Genomic DNA, 15,976 nt, shown 5'->3' on the forward strand with positions numbered 1-15,976 from the left:
ACAACTTGCATTATCAATCACATCTTCTTTCATTGTTAATAGGTTTAGCTACATCATCTAGTCTTAAGAGGATACACCAATCTCATCTCATCTTCACCTGACTATGAAGAAAACAGAACAAACATCACTCTGTATCAAAATTTTGTTGCACTCTGATTGTCTTTAGCTACCAATTCCATAACCATCCAGAATTTGCAATCACATAACAACAGCACACTCAAACCAAAGTGAGATTCTTTAATAGTAAAATCTTATATCCATGATCAGATGATCTTGAACTCTGTGAGTATACAAATACATACATTCTTAAAACAAAAGCATACACATTTCAATAACAAAAGCAACAATTTTCACAATCTCTCAAGTCTTTCTTAATCCTTAGGCCAAACACTAACCTTCTCCTTCTCAATCTTGACAAACATAGCAGAAACAGCCGCAACGAAATAGATCTGAAGAAACACCACAGAAGGCGTGTGGTAATTCAACACACTCTTACCCGTCGCAAGCTCAACTAGAAGCAAAGCCGTGAGCCCTAATCCCGCAATCCTTCCATTAATCCTTTCGCTGAAGGGACTAAACCCTGGTTCCACTTTCAAACCACCTGAAACCGCTTCTTTTAAGCTTACCGGCGGCAAATATATTCCCGTACCTTTCGACGGAGACCCACTTGACCCTTTCTTCGATTTTCTCACTTCTGCTTTCTTACCCGTCCCGCTTCGGTATCTGAGTCTGATGTTTGAGAGACGAGACTCGAATTGGTCCGGATCAGTGCCGGATTCGGACTGTGTAGTTTCCGGGTCGGGTTGAGTATCCTCCGTGGACTCAACGTCGGTAGCGTGGACGGTGAAGATTCTTAAAGCATTGGGCTTTCCGGCGGGAATAAAGCGGAGAGATGGGAATGGGTTCGTGATTCGCAGAGGTGTTATCGCCATTTTTTAGAGCTTCGCGTCTCGCTCTCTATCACTCTCCTTCTGTGTGTCCCTCTTTGGATAAGAGAATTATATTTTCTCTTCTTTTAATTCAACTTTGACATTTTTGTTTATAATCCATTTTATAAGAACTATATATAGCATACAATTTTTGTGGTGTTCATTTTTTCTGAATTTTCATGTTTACTATATAACTTCCACATAATTTTCTCGAGGCAAAGAAAAAGTATTAAAGTAAGATCACAAAATTTACAGATCCCTAAAAAGAAAGCAAAATAATTATGCAATTTTCCATCATAGTAACGACTGTATGATTTTATATTATAATCTTTTTTAACATACTATAATCTTTGTCCCATTTTATACGAGGATTACGAATTAGATACAGTAAAATAAATTTGCAATGGAAATATAATATTTTATTATAATCTTTTTTTCTATAAATGAAAACAATTTGGAATGACATCCCAATAATATTTTTATTAATTTCCCATTAATGATATCCCGATAATATAGTCAGCCAAATTCGAAATCAGGAATTTTGTGAACCCCATAATTCGTTCGATAGAGGACTATTTCGATAAATAGATAAAGTTAGAGGTTAATTTTGTAAATAAATGATAAAGTCAGAAAAGGAACATAACAGATGCGCGAATATGCGACCACATGAGATGAGTTTCACATCTTACCAAAGTCTGTGATAATTTTTCCGACAGAAGTTTCATCTGAGAAAAGATGGCTACATTTGCACTTCCCTTCTGCGAAATTCCCGAGGATCTCCAGCTCCGAATCTTATCCCTCCTCACACCAGCGGAGATCTCCAGCTTCGCCTGCACATCGAAACGCTTCGCCTCGCTATGTCAAGAAGACGGCAAAATCTGGCACGTTATGTGCGATCAGAGATGGGGGAAGAAAACTAAGATCCAGAAATGGGCAAACGGTCAAATCCCTTATAGACACCTTTACAAGACTCTAAAGGGATTGGAGAATCTAATTGGCTTCTGGCGTCTCTGCGGCAGAGCAAATCCCGCCGCTTCATCGCCGCCGCTTGTTTTCTTCGATTGGGGTTCTTCTTTTATATTGGGATCTAGAGTTTTATCCACCGGAGATGATACTTATGAGGTAAAGAAGACACCTTTTCTCTTAATGGGGATTTCGCCGGAGGGACGATCTGAGAATTTCTTGGATCTCGTCGGTGGTAATCTCAGATCTGTGGATGATGATTTGAAAGAATTAGAAGCTTCTAACAATCTCGTCTCGGTGGATGTGAATTTCATGGGGAATGGTCATATCATGGTGGAGGAGAATCGATGTTTTACCAACAACAATCGTAGAGAAGACCAGAGGAGCTCAGGGGATGAGAGTGATGATTTGATCTCATCGCCCAATTTTTCGGAAATGTACACTCAATTGGCGAATAAGACGAGTCCAGGCGGTGACAGGAGGAGACAGAAGAGGAAGGAGAAGGAGAGGCAAGCGTCGAGGACTAAGTGGGAACCAGAACACTTTCTCAAAGTTGCTGATTGCTCCCCCACGCCTACTAGACCCTTACAAGGCTTATGGAAGGTCTCAATTATAACTCCTTATCATATTGTTTTCATTGATAATGTTTGAGATTGAGAAAAGCCTTTGTCTTTAAGGTAAAGGGAATGCAAAATTTGGTTTTTTTCTAAGTCTAGTTGATTGAATAGACCAATCTTTCATTAGTTATCTTCGTTGTAATGATGATGGTTGTGTTGTTAAGTAGTTTATCTCCATGATTCTTGAACTCGGCAGGGTTTCTGTGAGGGAAGCATCGAGTTGTATTTGGTCAAATATGATGAAGTTGGAGGCATTATATGCAGAAAAGTAGAGGACTTGTCCCTCTCACGGTACACTCCTCCTGTGTTCTGGACACCCAAACATACGTTCATCAGATCTCCTTTTTCAGCTGAAGAAGAGCTGCTACTGAATAGTCGAATCCATATTAGCCCTTTCGCTGAAGTTCATGAAAATGTTGTATCTGGAATGTTGTACATGAAGTCTAGCTGCGATCTGGTGTTGCCAGGAGAACCTGGCAATGGCATTGGTTTTCTTAGAGGTGAAGGGCGGGTCTGGTTGTATGACAATGGGACTTTCGGTTTCGGGTTTCTTCGAGATCAATTTATCATTGATCTGAAACGTGTTGCTCTGGAAGATGGGTGTCTAGCTGACGAGGTAGAAGCTTGTATGTGATTTGCTCTTTGGTTGTGATTTTTAAATTCTGATGGTGATAGATGATCACCTCTTTCTGTACATAAAAGAGTTTGGTGACTTTAGAAGTTTGAACTTTCAAGTTTAGTCTCATTTTAGTGGACGTAAACTAGGATGATGGAATATCACCTTGTATTTTTACTTGTTTATGTAGATATGGTTCTAAATAAGAGATTTGTAGAGGTTCATGTATCAATTGTTGAAAAAGAATAATAAACTTGCATACACTTGCCACTTTGCCAGTATAATGTTAATGATGCGGTTTGTACAGCAAAGCTTTTCCAGCAGCATTTCCCGTGTAGCTATGAAGCTGCTCCCGGAGATGAATTTCAAGCAGTGAGGCTAATGCATTGTGCTGTTTGGTGGTGGCCAGTTTGAGAATATAGTACATGGCCAAGCTTTGCCCTGTTTTTGTTCATAGTATAGACTATATCTAGAATATGAGCATCATGGTTGAACTTCATGAGATTGTCCACTGTCTTTGTTGGCTTTCACTGCCTCTGTTTTACGATCCCTCTTTCCGTTTGCAAACTGCAACGAGAGTGACACTCATGGTGCATTCATCGACACCTTTTTGTATAAACATTTCGTTGTTCTCAGATTCCAGAGGTAAACCTACTACCTGCTAAGCATCATCACTGGATTCAGAACTTGACTAAACTGTTGACAGATCTTTTGATGTTGAGGACACAAGTAAACATAACCCGTTGTTGCCCACAAAAGCTATGGTGTTAGAGTCTCTACCTTCCAAAGGGCCAATTTTTGTCTCCAAAGTAAAGAGAGTCGATTCAGTAATATAGATAAAGTTGGAGGTTGGTTTTGTAAATAAAAGAAAACAAAAAAGTAAGAAAAGGAGTACAAATATTTTAGTCATGCCATTGACCACACGAAGAGAAGAGTCTCCTTTTTCTCTATATCTAACCTTCTTCTTCTCACTTTCCCATTTCTCTTTCCCAAATTACATCTCAAATACACAATCCAGCAACACCTTTCTCTCTCTAACAGCTTCGAGCTTCTACACTCATGGCTGCTTCATCCTATGTAGACGGTAACCCAATCATTCTAATTTTACTTTACTTGTACTTGTACACATCTCTCAACTTTTTTAGTCTTGTTCCATACGATCTATAAACTTTTGATCCGATTTTGGTTAGTTTTCGTTAGGCAGAAATATATAAAATATTCTCTTAGCTGATTAATTGTTTTGCATGATTGTCGGAGAGAATCTTCAGACATGTGATCTTCATGGTCCCTCGTCTTGTCTGTGAAATACCGAACCACCCATATGTTTCACATGAATTTTGTATTATTATAATTATATCCAAATTGATATAAACTTGATTGAAGGAATAATTGAATTCATGTTTGGAGTCTCCCAAAATTCAGATAGAGATGTGTGTTTGTTTATATTCTAGATCTGTGTGGTAGTTGAATCCTGAGGTTTTTGTTCTCTGCTGAAATTTTTCAGGAGAAAGAGATATGGAGAAAGGAGGAATGATATTACTACAGTCAAGTGAGAATCAAAATCCTATGATAGATCCTTCACCAACACCTTCACCATCTGCAACTGCTACTGCCCCAGCTTTGGTTTTGTCTAATTCAGGCAAGAGAATGGATCAAGCTGGCAAGAAAAAGTATGTTAAGCAAGTCACGGGTCGCCACAACGACACCGAGCTTCACTTAGCGGCCCAACGAGGTGATTTGGCTGCTGTGCAGCAGATTCTCAAGGATATTAACTCTCAGATGGAAGGGATTCTGAGTGGGGAAGAGTTTGATGCTGAAGTTGCGGAGATTCGAGCATCGATTGTGAATGAGGTGAATGAGTTAGGGGAGACGGCGCTCTTCACTGCTGCGGATAAAGGACATCTTGATGTTGTCAAAGAGCTGTTGAAGTATTCGAGTAGAGAGAGTATTGCTAAGAAGAATCGTTCTGGATATGATCCACTTCATATTGCTGCCATACAGGGTCATCATGGTAATGCTCCTTAACTCGTCGATAGGCTTTTGATCAAATGAACTACAGTATGTGAATAAGAATGTTTTTTTCTTTCTGGCAGCTATTGTTGAGGTCTTGCTAGATCATGATGCGACGCTTAGCCAGACATTTGGCCCATCGAATGCAACTCCGCTTGTGTCTGCAGCTATGAGAGGCCATACAGAAGTTGTGAACCAGCTCTTATCCAAAGCTGGGAATTTGCTAGAAATTTCTCGGTCTAACAATAAAAATGCCTTGCATCTAGCTGCAAGGCAAGGACATGTGGAGGTCATAAAAGCTCTTCTCTCCAAGGATCCTCAGCTAGCGAGACGGATTGACAAGAAAGGACAAACTGCACTTCACATGGCTGTTAAAGGCCAGAGTTCTGAAGTAGTGAAATTGCTTCTTGATGCAGATCCTGCTATTGTTATGCAACCGGACAAGTCTTGTAACACAGCGTTACATGTTGCCACCAGGAAAAAACGAGCAGAGGTATGCATCACCCTGATAGTGTGGTTCATTTTGAGATTTTTGATTGGGTCTTCACATTTTGGCATATACTTGCAGATTGTAGAACTATTGTTGTCACTGCCTGATACCAACGCCAATACTTTAACCCGCGATCACAAGACAGCGCTTGACATAGCAGAAGGACTTCCCCTCTCAGAAGAATCTTCATACATAAAAGAGTGTCTTGCTCGTAGCGGGGCTCTTAGGGCGAATGAGCTGAACCAGCCAAGGGACGAGCTGAGAAGCACTGTCACCCAAATCAAGAACGATGTACACATCCAGCTGGAACAGACGAAAAGGACGAACAAAAACGTGCACAACATTTCAAAAGAACTCAGGAAACTCCACAGAGAAGGGATCAACAATGCAACCAATTCTGTAACTGTTGTGGCTGTATTGTTTGCAACTGTAGCTTTTGCTGCTATATTCACAGTGCCGGGAGGAGACAACAATGACGGGTCTGCAGTGGTGGTGGGCCGAGCATCATTCAAGATCTTCTTCATCTTCAACGCACTCGCGTTGTTTACGTCTCTGGCGGTTGTGGTTGTCCAGATCACATTGGTGAGAGGAGAGACAAAAGCTGAGAAGAGGGTAGTGGAAGTGATCAACAAACTCATGTGGTTGGCATCGATGTGTACATCTGTGGCATTTTTGGCATCTTCATACATAGTGGTTGGGCGTAAGAACGAGTGGGCGGCTGAGCTGGTGACCGTGGTTGGGGGTGTGATAATGGCTGGTGTTCTTGGAACCATGACTTATTACGTGGTAAAATCGAAGAGGACAAGGTCGATGAGGAAGAAGGTGAAGAGTGCTCGCAGGAGTGGTTCCAACTCGTGGCATCATTCAGATTTCTCTAACTCGGAAGTTGATCCTATTTTCGCAATCTAAGATGCGTAAAAGAATCGTGTATATATATTGTTGTATTTGGTGAAGAGAGCTAGACTATTTAGTGTATAAAGCCCCCTGACCATCAAAAGGCAAACACTATTGTCAACCATTAAAGGTTTACACTGCTCAACTCATCTGTAAAACAGTTAACAATTGTCTTCTTCGGAAAGCAAAGAAAAGCAAAGGTTCCTTTGTTAGGAAATCATTTGTAGTATTCATGTTCAATCACTTCAGTTGCACAGCTCTGAGGTTCTTCCAAGCACAAATAATCTCTTGGGCTGTATACTGATTCTGAACCAAGATTTTGGAGTTGTGGAAATCTAAGGAAACACCAGACGCAACCATGATAGTATTTAACTTAGATTGAGAGAGGTGAATAGTCACTGAGAAGAGTAGATAACAGCGTTCGATTTCTCTCCCATACGATCCAAAAACCACAAGAATAAAGTGAGGCTTGCTATTTTTGGGTTCAAAAGGGATATCAATACTAAGTATAAGCCATGGAAGTAAACTCCTTACACCAGCAACTGTAGATGTTAAGATTGTGATGTACAAAACCAAAATTGGTAGCCAACTGTTTCAGGCAAGAGTGTAGTCCAAATACATCATAGAACAACACATTTGGATTTAGAATTTCTTACCTGAAACTTGTTGGATGATGCAGTAACAGTCATTAAGGTGTCAAAGAGGATTGCAAGTCCACAACAAGTATTACTAATTCACCAATTCTCTTCTAGCAAACAACAGAAGAAGATAAGCCAAGCTCAATACACTACAACAAAATCCAGTAACACTGGTTCCGAAATCGAAGCTCAAAATCAAAGAGTAAATCCATAATAGCAATTTCTAAGAGAATTCCAACAAATTATTTTTGATAGGACACTATATGTTTAATCCGGAAGCACAAACACAAAAGGAGACATAAATTGAAGCGTTTTTAGAGCAAGAAATTGGAAAATTCCTTCCTTCTATGCAACAACTGTCTCATTTTCCGACGCCGCCGGTGGGGCCTGCAACGCATTGACGAGATCTAACGCCGGCCAATGCAAAGAACCAAGCATCATACCATAAACATCAGCGCGAGAAGGCATCGTCTCAATAACCTTGTAATCCTGAGGAGCATACAATTTCTCCTCAAAAACAGCACCGCCTAAATTGTTATCGTAGAGCTTCTTCTCTTTCTGAAAATTGATGAAAGTCTTCAAAGCAGCAGGTATATCTTCAGATTGAACGAATAGCCAAGCGTTCATACCCTTCATACATGGCTTCAGAGACTCCCATTTGGTTCCTTCCAAGGCTTTGTAGACTAAAGTGTTCTTGGCGACGAGGAGCTTCGTGTTTGTGTTTTCACGGAGGATTCCACGGAGCTCTTGTAGTTGCTTCACGCTGAGACCGTTGTAGTTGATTCCGGTGATGAAATGGCAGTTTTCTAGGTTGATCTTCGTCTTCCCTGCTACGAGCAGAGCTCTTCTCAGGCTAGCCATCGATCTATACAGAGGCTAACTCAAATGGCACGATTTCGATCCCCAACGAAGAAACTGTGAGCTCGAGCGAGATTCAAAATGAGAAATGCTAGGGTTCTTACCTCAGACTTAAGAGAATCGGAGAGGTTTACTTTGGGCTATTTTGAGTTGGGCTAAGGAAATGACAAAACTATATTATTTTTAGAAATTCTAATTTTTTTATGATTTATAGATTTTTGTATTTGTCCAAATAAATTTTGGTATTTTTGTCCTAAAGCATCGTTCATTGATCTAGAGACAGCTAAAGCTAATCAAATAAGAAACTCCACAATTAATAGCAACTGGAGGAATCACAAATAGTTGTATCGAATTTGATAATTTCTAAGCCAATCTTCACCTTTCTCGTCGTAATCCATCTTAGTAAAGGCATTCCCCAAGAAGTTCAAATTAGCAGCAAATGCAGATGCTCCTCGCCATGCATCCAGCACTGGATCCATAGCTCTAACCACGTTAATGGGTGATCCGCAAGGTCTTATCATCCTAATCCCACATTCCAACCGCTCGTTCATCCCTGGAAGAAGGCTACACCCGCCCGTCATTAGTATCGAGCTCGTTAGCCTCTCCTCTAACTCTTTCTCGTCGTGCGGTAGCCTTCTGATTGATGTGCCAGCCATCTCGTCTAAGCCTACTTGGTCAATACCAATAAGGTTTGGATGGAACAGGATCTCTGGGCAACGGAATCTTTCTATACCAATCACTATCTTGTAGTCTTCCTCTGTTAATGGGCGTACGCGTGGCACCTCCCCTGATGTCTGACTCAATTCTCCTTCTACTTTCTGCACAAATGTTGGATCAATTTCCTGAAGTCTAGATGATAAACGAGCCAACTCTGCCTCGTCTGAATCAGGTTGTTCGTCATCATCGTCATTATCCTTGCTCATAAGTTTGTAGAGCTGCCAATCTTCATCTCTAGAACCAAACGTATCCTCGCCTTTCCCTCTATCAAAGGCTGCTGTCGTCAGCAGACGCATTCTCTCCCTCTGTGCAGCACTGAGTCGCTCGCCTCGCCCAATACCTCCAGACTTGTTATTCCCGTTACTGGACCCGTTTGTTTTCAGACGCTTCTTCTGCTCAACTCTCTCCAACACTTCCTTGTACTGAGCTTGCAACTCCTCTAAGTAAGACTCTGGGTTCTCACTACAACCAGAAAACAGACAAAAACAAAGGATTAATATTTGCTCCCTTTTTCCCTTTCTAACATTGACTTATGAATTGGCATACATACCGACGTCTTTCCTCCTCTAATTGATTTCTTTTCTCTTTTTCGAGTTCCTCCTCATTACGCTTTTGTCTAGCTCGTAGCCGGCCCTCTGCTGTTGTTTTAAGAAACATTTGCCTCTTCTTGTCCTTAAGCTGCAAGCAGCAAATGAAAAAAGTCATGAAAATTAAGCCAGACTCTCAAATGAGTAAAGGATTTCTCATCATTCTGGAAACAAACCTGCTCAGGAGTAAGAATATCATCGGGGACATTCATAAGTGGATACTTTTCATTATTAAGAGAATCAGGGTTTTCTTCATACTCAGCTGGTTCATTCTTCGGCTCACCCCTTGCTTTTCTAAGCGACTGTGTCACTTTCGTAATAGTAGACTCTAGCTCTTGCCTGGACGCGTAACCGGTGTCTGACAAAAAGGTTGGAATATCATCCTCTTCAACCTGGTCAACTTGCTTCAAAAGGAAACGCAAGCTAATCAGTTGATTCTCCATGTCATTAATCTTGGACACTCTCTTTGCTTCAGCCATTTCTCGCAGCCTTTGACCTTGTTTTTCTCTTATAGCTGCCTTCCTTGCAATCTCTTCTTCTGATGGAGGAACTTCGGTGGGAGGAGGTATCCATGGAAGCTGCCAATAACTTGTTTTCTCTTCAGCTTCTTTTCTTCCTTCCTGGTCAATAACGATCACATGAATTTAGTTTACTACCGTCCCAAACTGCCTAAAAAAGGAAATGAGAGAATGAGTAAATCAACTTACCTGGAATAACCGAATTTCCGAAGCATAGTCAGGTGCGATATAACAGTGTTCCAATTTCAAATCTTCGGCCTTCTCCCATGTAAACCTAGACCTTTTGAGACATTGAACATGGCAAGAAAAACATATCAAATCTTGAAATGTGAGTAATCACATTGAGAAGATAGATCCAGAGGAAGACTCACGAATGAAAAGGGTACTTAAGTGACAGAAGCTGCTTTAAATAATCAGTGACATGATATCCACCAATGTTAGTTCGGCTGGATCCTTTATATATAGGTTCTCCGTCGACAAACTGATAACCAATGAACCATGTACCAGATCAATAAGACATATAAGAACTATCAGACTAATGACTAAGTGATATCAGGAAAGGAATTGTTTGAAGAAAGAAAGTAAACAGGGTTGACACCAGCTTGCATTCATAGTAGTCATAGATACATACCGGAATGGAGTGTGTTGTCGTGAATCCAGGACAGAGAACAATTCCATCTTTTTTACAAATTCCATGTAGTTGATTGTATTTGTAGCTGAAAGCAGCATCGACTCCAAATGCTGTGACGACATGAGAGTTAATGAATTAATGAAAACAATAAACAAAAGGTTCCATAATTACAGTATCAAACATTCAGTTCAAGAAGACGATCAAATTCAGAAACCAAAAAAATAACGCAGATTCATACCAACTGCAGGCACTCCATAAGTCTCAAATAGCAGTTCTGCCATTTTGCTACGAGATTGAACTGGGTTGCATGCACATTCAGTGATTAGGATTGGATGATCAATCTGTACTGCCATCAAATGACGTTAAATGACGAGACAAAATTCTGACAGGTAGTAAGATGAAACTCAAAATCAAGATGAAAACAAAAAAGTTCTAGGACGTACCCCTGATCCATTAGCACCCAAACGATCAAAGGCGTAGTCAAGAATCTAAAAAGCAGAAAAATCAATTAGACAAGTGGGTTCTTCAGTGATTGCATTATTTAATTAGCATAAACATCAAAGAACTTGGAATACAAAGAAATGATGAGAGCAAGAAATTCCTGGAACAGAAGACCTTACAAATATACAATACAATTCGTTATTGAATAAACGGGTATAGAATCCATACATATTCCATGATCTCAAACTGATAAACCACATTGCTGTCAAAAGGGGAACGTGGTCCAGAGCGAGTGCAATCAAAGTACTTCATCATGGAAGGATCCAGGTCGCCAACAATAGTAACAGTTTCACCTGTACTAGAGAGAAGAACTAACCATTACAACAACATTACAAACACACCTAGAAGATAATTTAGAAGCAGAGCAACTTTTAAGCAAAATAGGATAAAGCATAGTTATATATATCTAGAAATCGTAGCCAAAACTTCAAGCAACTCTGCTCTAGTACTTTGAAACATATCATTGGCTAAATTTGTTACTCTAGCAGCGAAACAAGCAATTAAGACACATACATAGAAGCGGGAAAATAGAGAAAAAAATAAAGACCTGTAGCTTTGTGGCGTGGTCTTTGCACGATATTGCGGAAAACAACACGAGGCTCAGTTTCTCCTGCCCACCTAAAAAAACGCAAGAGAATTTCAAAATTTAACACGATTTTTACGAATTGGGGAAGAGAATTACTAAATACCAAAAACCTCAAGTAAAAGTGAGTTAGCGATAAGAAGGAAATTAGGGTTTATGGAATAAAAGTACCCGATACGGAAGTAGGAAGCGCCATTATCGATAACAATGGGAATCGAAGATGGATATGTATTGTAATCACTCTGCCTACGTATCCTCGAAACGAACGCCATGGCTTTCTCTTCCTACTGCGGTGTTGATTTAGTCGCCGTCGTCAGTCATCGACTGATTTTGTAATAAGTAAATTCGGCCACCTAGTTCTCCGGTGAAAGAAAGAAGAAGACACAAATGGAGCTCCGTGACGTGGAAAAACATTATTAGGCCCAAAACCCTCTGACTTAAAAAAGACTTGATAATTGAATAAATAGTTTAATGTCGTTGACATAAACGTAAGCCGTCTTAGCTCAGTGGTAGAGCGCGTGGCTTTTAACCACGTGGCCGTGGGTTCGATCCCCACAGACGGCGTTTTCGTATTCCGACATAGGTTGTCTTTTTTGCTGCTTTTCTTTAACTGAAATATTCCGACCAATTTTTTCCAGCTGATAAGCCCAACGGACAATGTGTAATATTGCGATTTTATATAAAAGTTTTGGGCCTTTTGATTTTCCTTGCAATAATTAACACTCGGTCTTCTCCAACCTAACAATTATTCTAGGGTTTTAGAGTTTCCGCACGAATCACGAATCTCTCTCTCTTTCACACACTTCACACTTTCAATATACACTCTCATTATGACTACCGAAGAGAAAGAGATCCTCGCCGCCAAATTGGAAGAACAGAAGATCGATGTAATTGATTACTCTTTTATTCTTTACCTATCTATCATCTCTGTTTATTTGTTGTTATTTGTCTTTTAGTCTGGAAATCATTAGACTGAATTCAGAGTTTTTTAATCTGTTCCTGCCCAGATCTTTGCTTTTGTTTTGTTTTGTATATGCAAATATTGGACCTTATTATAAGACTTTAGATCTGAATTTACATGTAATTAACCTTTGTGGATTCTCTCATTTTCCCAATTAGTTCAATTATTGATGATTTGTTGTAGCTCGATAAGCCCGAAGTTGAGGACGATGATGATAACGAAGACGATGACTCTGATGACGATGATAAGGATGATGACGAGGCTGATGGTAAAAGCTTTCTACATTTCATTCATCAAATTACTGGAATAATTAGTATAGTTCCTAGTATTTCTGTTAGCTTACATCTGGGGCAGATTTGTTGATGCTCACGTGTATGTGTAGATATGTAGCAATGATAATTATATGGCCATAGCTTGAAAATTTAGTGAAAATGAATCCATCTTCTTTGTTTTCAAATAATCTTTGCGTTGACTTGTGTTGATAGACATGTTTGTGGAACTTAATGTTATCATCTATTTTATTCTTGTTGATTGGTGATTGGAAAACAGGACTAGATGGAGAGGCAGGAGGTAAGTCAAAACAAAGCAGAAGTGAGAAGAAGAGTCGCAAAGCCATGCTCAAGCTTGGCATGAAACCCATCACTGGTGTTAGCCGAGTCACCGTCAAAAAGAGCAAGAATGTTTGTGTTTTCTCTTTAATATTCAGTCAATCTTAATTTCTTTTATTCACACATCAGGCTTTAATATTGATCTGTTTTGGGGACATTTGCTTTGGAACACAGATCTTGTTTGTCATATCAAAGCCTGATGTGTTCAAGAGTCCAGCATCAGACACATATGTGATCTTTGGAGAGGCGAAGATCGAGGATTTGAGCTCTCAGATCCAGTCGCAAGCAGCAGAGCAATTCAAGGCACCAGATCTCAGCAATGTGATCTCAAAGGGTGAGTCATCGAGCGCTGCAGTGGTTCAGGATGATGAGGAGGTTGACGAGGAAGGTGTTGAGCCAAAGGACATTGAGTTGGTGATGACTCAAGCAGGAGTGTCTAGGCCAAATGCTGTGAAGGCTCTCAAGGCTGCAGATGGAGATATTGTCTCTGCCATCATGGAGCTTACCACCTAAACCAAAGTCTTTTCTACTTAGATGTGGTTTAACCTGAGTTATGTGCCAGAGATTGTCCAAAGAATTCGGAAATTTTTGGTTTCAATGTTTTTCATGAAGTGATTTTCGATGTTGTATCAGTATAAACCTCATAAGTTTTTGATTTTCAGTTTGATTTTATATTGAATATCAAGTCCAAGTGTTTACCATTATAGACTTGTAGTTATAATTTGTCAAGTATCAGTCTGTTTAATGAACCGAACCCAAAGGATATGGACACCCCTTCACTCCAACCAATACGAGGTATCAACTGAGGTTAATCGATACATGCAGTACAATGTACAAAGTGCTACAAGTGGAGGTTCATAGACTAGAAAAGTATTCAACAGGACCTGATTCTAAGAGAAATTGTTATAAAGCCGATGTTTATTACCTAACTCCTCAAGGAAGGAGGCTAGGGAGTTGCAAGGAAGGAGCTGGTTTTATCCAAGACTACGAAAGATTCAAAGGCACACTGATGAAGCAAAACAAGGCGTAAGGATGTTGCAGTTGCTGATAAGAAGACTTGACAAGGTTTCATCATTGATGGTGGAGCTAATGGGTTCAATTCGACAAGGTTTTAGTTTCCTTTTGCATGGTGAATAAACTAAAGCAACATTTTTTTAATGGAGAAGAAAGAAGAGTCATCAAAACTGTTCCAATATCCAAAACAAAGATACTAACATTCTCAAACCAATTGATTGATTCATTAGATAATAATACTGTTTATCACAAAGATCCCCAACATGTAAAAAAGTAGTCATAGATCACAAAAGGAGACGATTCTCAGGCCCTGATCCATTCAAATATGTATGTGCACAACAGTGTACGTGTATATATAGTCTATAGACATTTAATTCAATCTTAAAGAGGAACCATCATCACACGCATAGCCACAGAAATACTCCTCAAAGATGCTAATCTCAGACTATATAAACCAGCATTGTGTGACACAGTATCCCGCAAACAAAAACACTGAATTTCATTCATGAATGTAACCTACCTGCGATGGCTGCAACCTGAACCTCCATTTGTGCCGCCCTGACTTTAGAACCCGTGGCTCGGTGGAAGAACTGTTCTCTCGACAACAACCTCACATTCCTCAAATACTGATCAAAGGGAACAACACCATCTTGAAACGACTTATCCAAGGAATAAATAGCATCTTCAATGGCTAAATCCAAAGCAGTACACTCTAACATCTGCTTAGAGAGTGTGTCACCACATTCAAAAGCATTATCCACATCCAAATCAACTAAATTCTTGGTTTTGCCTTGGTTCTCTCTAACCCACGAGTCTAGAATATCAGTGTTCATGGAGATAATCTGTAATTGTTGTTCAAGTGTTTCTTTCTCCTCAACCATCTCTTTCAACCCTATATTAAGCTCATCCTCTCTTCTCTTCAGCCCAGCTTGCAAGCTCAGCAGCTCCTCTGCTTCAGCTTCTCTGGCTCTCCTCATCGAAACCAAATCGCTATGAACCATCTCCACCATCTTATTAATCGCATTTCTCTTGAAAACCTCCGCCGCATCATCAGATTGCTGCTGGTGGTGAACATGCTGCACTTGCACCCTACTTACTCCTCCGCCGTAAGGTGATGGCGGGAACGGTCTAGGCAATGACTGATCAGCCGAAGGAGGTCGTGACAGAGACGAATCGTATACCGTAGGAGGAGACGGTGGCGGTGGCTGAGGACGGCGTCGAGAATAAAGAGGCGGATCACGAGCAAAAGCAGCGCTGAGATCGGAGACGAGATCTACGAGATTGGAGCTAGGGTAGACCCAATTCTGAAGGTACGGAAGAGAAACGAGACCAGAAGGAGTGACATGTGCGTGAGGTCGCTTGATGATCATATCAGCGGTGGGATTCACATAGACGCAAGGAGGATGACGAGGATATGACTCGAGGAGCCAGATAATCACAGGTATGTTATAGGTGACTCCATGAAAAGGCATCGGAATCGTACCATCTGCTTGAAGGAGGTTGACGGAGCGACCATCGTTGTGCATAAACGATGCCGTTTTGGGCTCTAAGGAAGGGTAAGAAGAGATTAGGTTAAGTAGATGTTGCCGGATCAACCACTTGTTGGACTCTTCGTAGGGGACTGAAGATGGGCCGCGCTGGGAGAGGGCAGAGGAGAGGAACTGCTGAACCTGCTGCGGATTAGACGGCGGGGGAACCATCGGAGTTAAACGGTGTCGGCGTTGGAAGTCCAAATTGAAGATGACGACGACAACTGGGGAGGAGATTCGATTTAAGAAGAAGAAGTAATGTTATTATACGCGTCTTTATTAGCTATTTACTCTTTTACCCTTCAGTGTTGT

At 40.5% G+C, this 15,976-nt stretch overlaps 7 protein-coding genes and 1 non-coding gene across 13 annotated transcripts; 4 read left to right on the forward strand and 4 right to left on the reverse strand.

The window, feature by feature from the left end:
* Window positions 1-57: 57 nt before the first annotated feature.
* AT3G12345 (FKBP-type peptidyl-prolyl cis-trans isomerase) lies at window positions 58-1,039 on the reverse strand. Its single transcript, NM_001035602.3, has one exon. It carries the CDS (start codon window positions 930-932, stop codon window positions 372-374), a length of 561 nt encoding a protein of 186 aa, NP_001030679.1. The 5' UTR covers window positions 933-1,039; the 3' UTR covers window positions 58-371.
* A 450-nt stretch (window positions 1,040-1,489) lies between these two features.
* On the forward strand, window positions 1,490-3,443 carry AT3G12350 (F-box family protein). Of its 2 annotated transcripts, none has more exons than NM_001202940.2 (2): window positions 1,490-2,569; window positions 2,706-3,395. In NM_001202940.2, exon 1 carries the CDS (start codon window positions 1,665-1,667, stop codon window positions 2,541-2,543), a length of 879 nt encoding a protein of 292 aa, NP_001189869.1. In that variant the 5' UTR covers window positions 1,490-1,664; the 3' UTR covers window positions 2,544-2,569; window positions 2,706-3,395. The 2 variants fall into 2 exon arrangements, with proteins under 2 accessions (NP_001189869.1, NP_566421.1); NM_112070.4 differs by having other exon boundaries at window positions 1,507-2,495; window positions 2,706-3,443.
* A 595-nt stretch (window positions 3,444-4,038) lies between these two features.
* Window positions 4,039-6,797, forward strand: ITN1 (Ankyrin repeat family protein). Of its 2 annotated transcripts, NM_112071.3 has the most exons (4): window positions 4,039-4,209; window positions 4,630-5,136; window positions 5,219-5,628; window positions 5,704-6,797. In NM_112071.3, exons 1-4 carry the CDS (start codon window positions 4,185-4,187, stop codon window positions 6,532-6,534), a joined length of 1,773 nt encoding a protein of 590 aa, NP_187842.1. In that variant the 5' UTR covers window positions 4,039-4,184; the 3' UTR covers window positions 6,535-6,797. The 2 variants fall into 2 exon arrangements, with proteins under 2 accessions (NP_187842.1, NP_001326831.1); NM_001337990.1 differs by lacking the exon at window positions 4,039-4,209 and having other exon boundaries at window positions 4,537-5,136; window positions 5,704-6,772.
* A 376-nt stretch (window positions 6,798-7,173) lies between these two features.
* On the reverse strand, window positions 7,174-8,194 carry AT3G12370 (Ribosomal protein L10 family protein). The gene has a single exon (NM_112072.3). It carries the CDS (start codon window positions 8,016-8,018, stop codon window positions 7,503-7,505), a length of 516 nt encoding a protein of 171 aa, NP_187843.1. The 5' UTR covers window positions 8,019-8,194; the 3' UTR covers window positions 7,174-7,502.
* A 27-nt stretch (window positions 8,195-8,221) lies between these two features.
* On the reverse strand, window positions 8,222-11,974 carry ARP5 (actin-related protein 5). Of its 2 annotated transcripts, none has more exons than NM_112073.5 (11): window positions 11,724-11,974; window positions 11,517-11,587; window positions 11,138-11,262; window positions 10,912-10,956; window positions 10,707-10,809; window positions 10,469-10,578; window positions 10,209-10,318; window positions 10,027-10,117; window positions 9,496-9,939; window positions 9,283-9,410; window positions 8,222-9,194 (listed from the first exon to the last, which is right to left on the reverse strand). In NM_112073.5, exons 1-11 carry the CDS (start codon window positions 11,822-11,824, stop codon window positions 8,348-8,350), a joined length of 2,175 nt encoding a protein of 724 aa, NP_566422.4. In that variant the 5' UTR covers window positions 11,825-11,974; the 3' UTR covers window positions 8,222-8,347. The 2 variants fall into 2 exon arrangements, with proteins under 2 accessions (NP_566422.4, NP_001189870.1); NM_001202941.1 differs by having other exon boundaries at window positions 8,315-9,194; window positions 11,138-11,280; window positions 11,724-11,911.
* A 70-nt stretch (window positions 11,975-12,044) lies between these two features.
* AT3G12385 lies at window positions 12,045-12,116 on the forward strand. Its single transcript has one exon. It is a non-coding gene; the product is annotated as a tRNA-Lys (tRNA).
* Window positions 12,117-12,295: 179 nt separating this feature from the next.
* AT3G12390 (Nascent polypeptide-associated complex (NAC), alpha subunit family protein) lies at window positions 12,296-13,848 on the forward strand. The gene is made up of 4 exons (NM_112074.3): window positions 12,296-12,439; window positions 12,697-12,781; window positions 13,063-13,193; window positions 13,296-13,848. The coding sequence occupies exons 1-4, from the start codon at window positions 12,383-12,385 to the stop codon at window positions 13,632-13,634; spliced, it is 612 nt and encodes a 203-aa protein (NP_187845.1). The 5' UTR covers window positions 12,296-12,382; the 3' UTR covers window positions 13,635-13,848.
* On the reverse strand, window positions 13,799-15,902 carry ELC (Ubiquitin-conjugating enzyme/RWD-like protein). 3 transcript variants are annotated; one of them, NM_001337991.1, is made up of 2 exons: window positions 14,656-15,890; window positions 13,799-14,259 (listed from the first exon to the last, which is right to left on the reverse strand). In NM_001337991.1, the coding sequence occupies exons 1-2, from the start codon at window positions 15,833-15,835 to the stop codon at window positions 14,117-14,119; spliced, it is 1,323 nt and encodes a 440-aa protein (NP_001327160.1). In that variant the 5' UTR covers window positions 15,836-15,890; the 3' UTR covers window positions 13,799-14,116. The 3 variants fall into 3 exon arrangements, with proteins under 3 accessions (NP_001327160.1, NP_001327159.1, NP_566423.1); NM_001337992.1 differs by having other exon boundaries at window positions 13,893-14,127; NM_112075.3 differs by lacking the exon at window positions 13,799-14,259 and having other exon boundaries at window positions 14,308-15,902.
* Window positions 15,903-15,976: the final 74 nt, after the last annotated feature.

This window comes from Arabidopsis thaliana, chromosome 3, assembly GCF_000001735.4.
Source record: "Arabidopsis thaliana chromosome 3, partial sequence".
In the NCBI taxonomy this organism is placed as follows: Eukaryota; Viridiplantae; Streptophyta; class Magnoliopsida; order Brassicales; family Brassicaceae; genus Arabidopsis; species Arabidopsis thaliana.

Excerpts from the sequence above, each read along its gene's own strand:
- AT3G12370 (NM_112072.3), bottom strand. The coding sequence starts at position 8,018 with ATGGCTAGCCTGAGAAGAGCTCTGCTCGTAGCAGGGAAGACGAAGATC.
- ELC (NM_001337991.1), bottom strand. The coding sequence starts at position 15,835 with ATGGTTCCCCCGCCGTCTAATCCGCAGCAGGTTCAGCAGTTCCTCTCC. Across the intron at positions 14,260-14,655 it reads TCAGGTTGCAGCCATCGCAG|TTTATTCACCATGCAAAAGG; the intron begins GTAGGTTACATT and ends ATGTTGCTTTAG.
- ITN1 (NM_112071.3), top strand. The coding sequence starts at position 4,185 with ATGGCTGCTTCATCCTATGTAGACG. Across the intron at positions 4,210-4,629 it reads TGCTTCATCCTATGTAGACG|GAGAAAGAGATATGGAGAAA; the intron begins GTAACCCAATCA and ends GAAATTTTTCAG. Across the intron at positions 5,137-5,218 it reads TGCCATACAGGGTCATCATG|CTATTGTTGAGGTCTTGCTA; the intron begins GTAATGCTCCTT and ends TCTTTCTGGCAG.
- ARP5 (NM_001202941.1), bottom strand. The coding sequence starts at position 11,824 with ATGGCGTTCGTTTCGAGGATACGTAGGCAGAGTGATTACAATACATAT. Across the intron at positions 11,281-11,516 it reads ACCACGCCACAAAGCTACAG|TTCTTCTCTCTAGTACAGGT; the intron begins GTCTTTATTTTT and ends TGTAATGGTTAG. Across the intron at positions 9,195-9,282 it reads TTAGAGGAGGAAAGACGTCG|TGAGAACCCAGAGTCTTACT; the intron begins GTATGTATGCCA and ends TTCTGGTTGTAG.
- AT3G12390 (NM_112074.3), top strand. The coding sequence starts at position 12,383 with ATGACTACCGAAGAGAAAGAGATCCTCGCCGCCAAATTGGAAGAACAG. Across the intron at positions 12,782-13,062 it reads GGATGATGACGAGGCTGATG|GACTAGATGGAGAGGCAGGA; the intron begins GTAAAAGCTTTC and ends ATTGGAAAACAG. Across the intron at positions 13,194-13,295 it reads CCGTCAAAAAGAGCAAGAAT|ATCTTGTTTGTCATATCAAA; the intron begins GTTTGTGTTTTC and ends TTTGGAACACAG.
- AT3G12350 (NM_112070.4), top strand. The coding sequence starts at position 1,665 with ATGGCTACATTTGCACTTCCCTTCTGCGAAATTCCCGAGGATCTCCAG. Across the intron at positions 2,496-2,705 it reads CCTTACAAGGCTTATGGAAG|GGTTTCTGTGAGGGAAGCAT; the intron begins GTCTCAATTATA and ends TGAACTCGGCAG.
- AT3G12345 (NM_001035602.3), bottom strand. The coding sequence starts at position 932 with ATGGCGATAACACCTCTGCGAATCACGAACCCATTCCCATCTCTCCGC.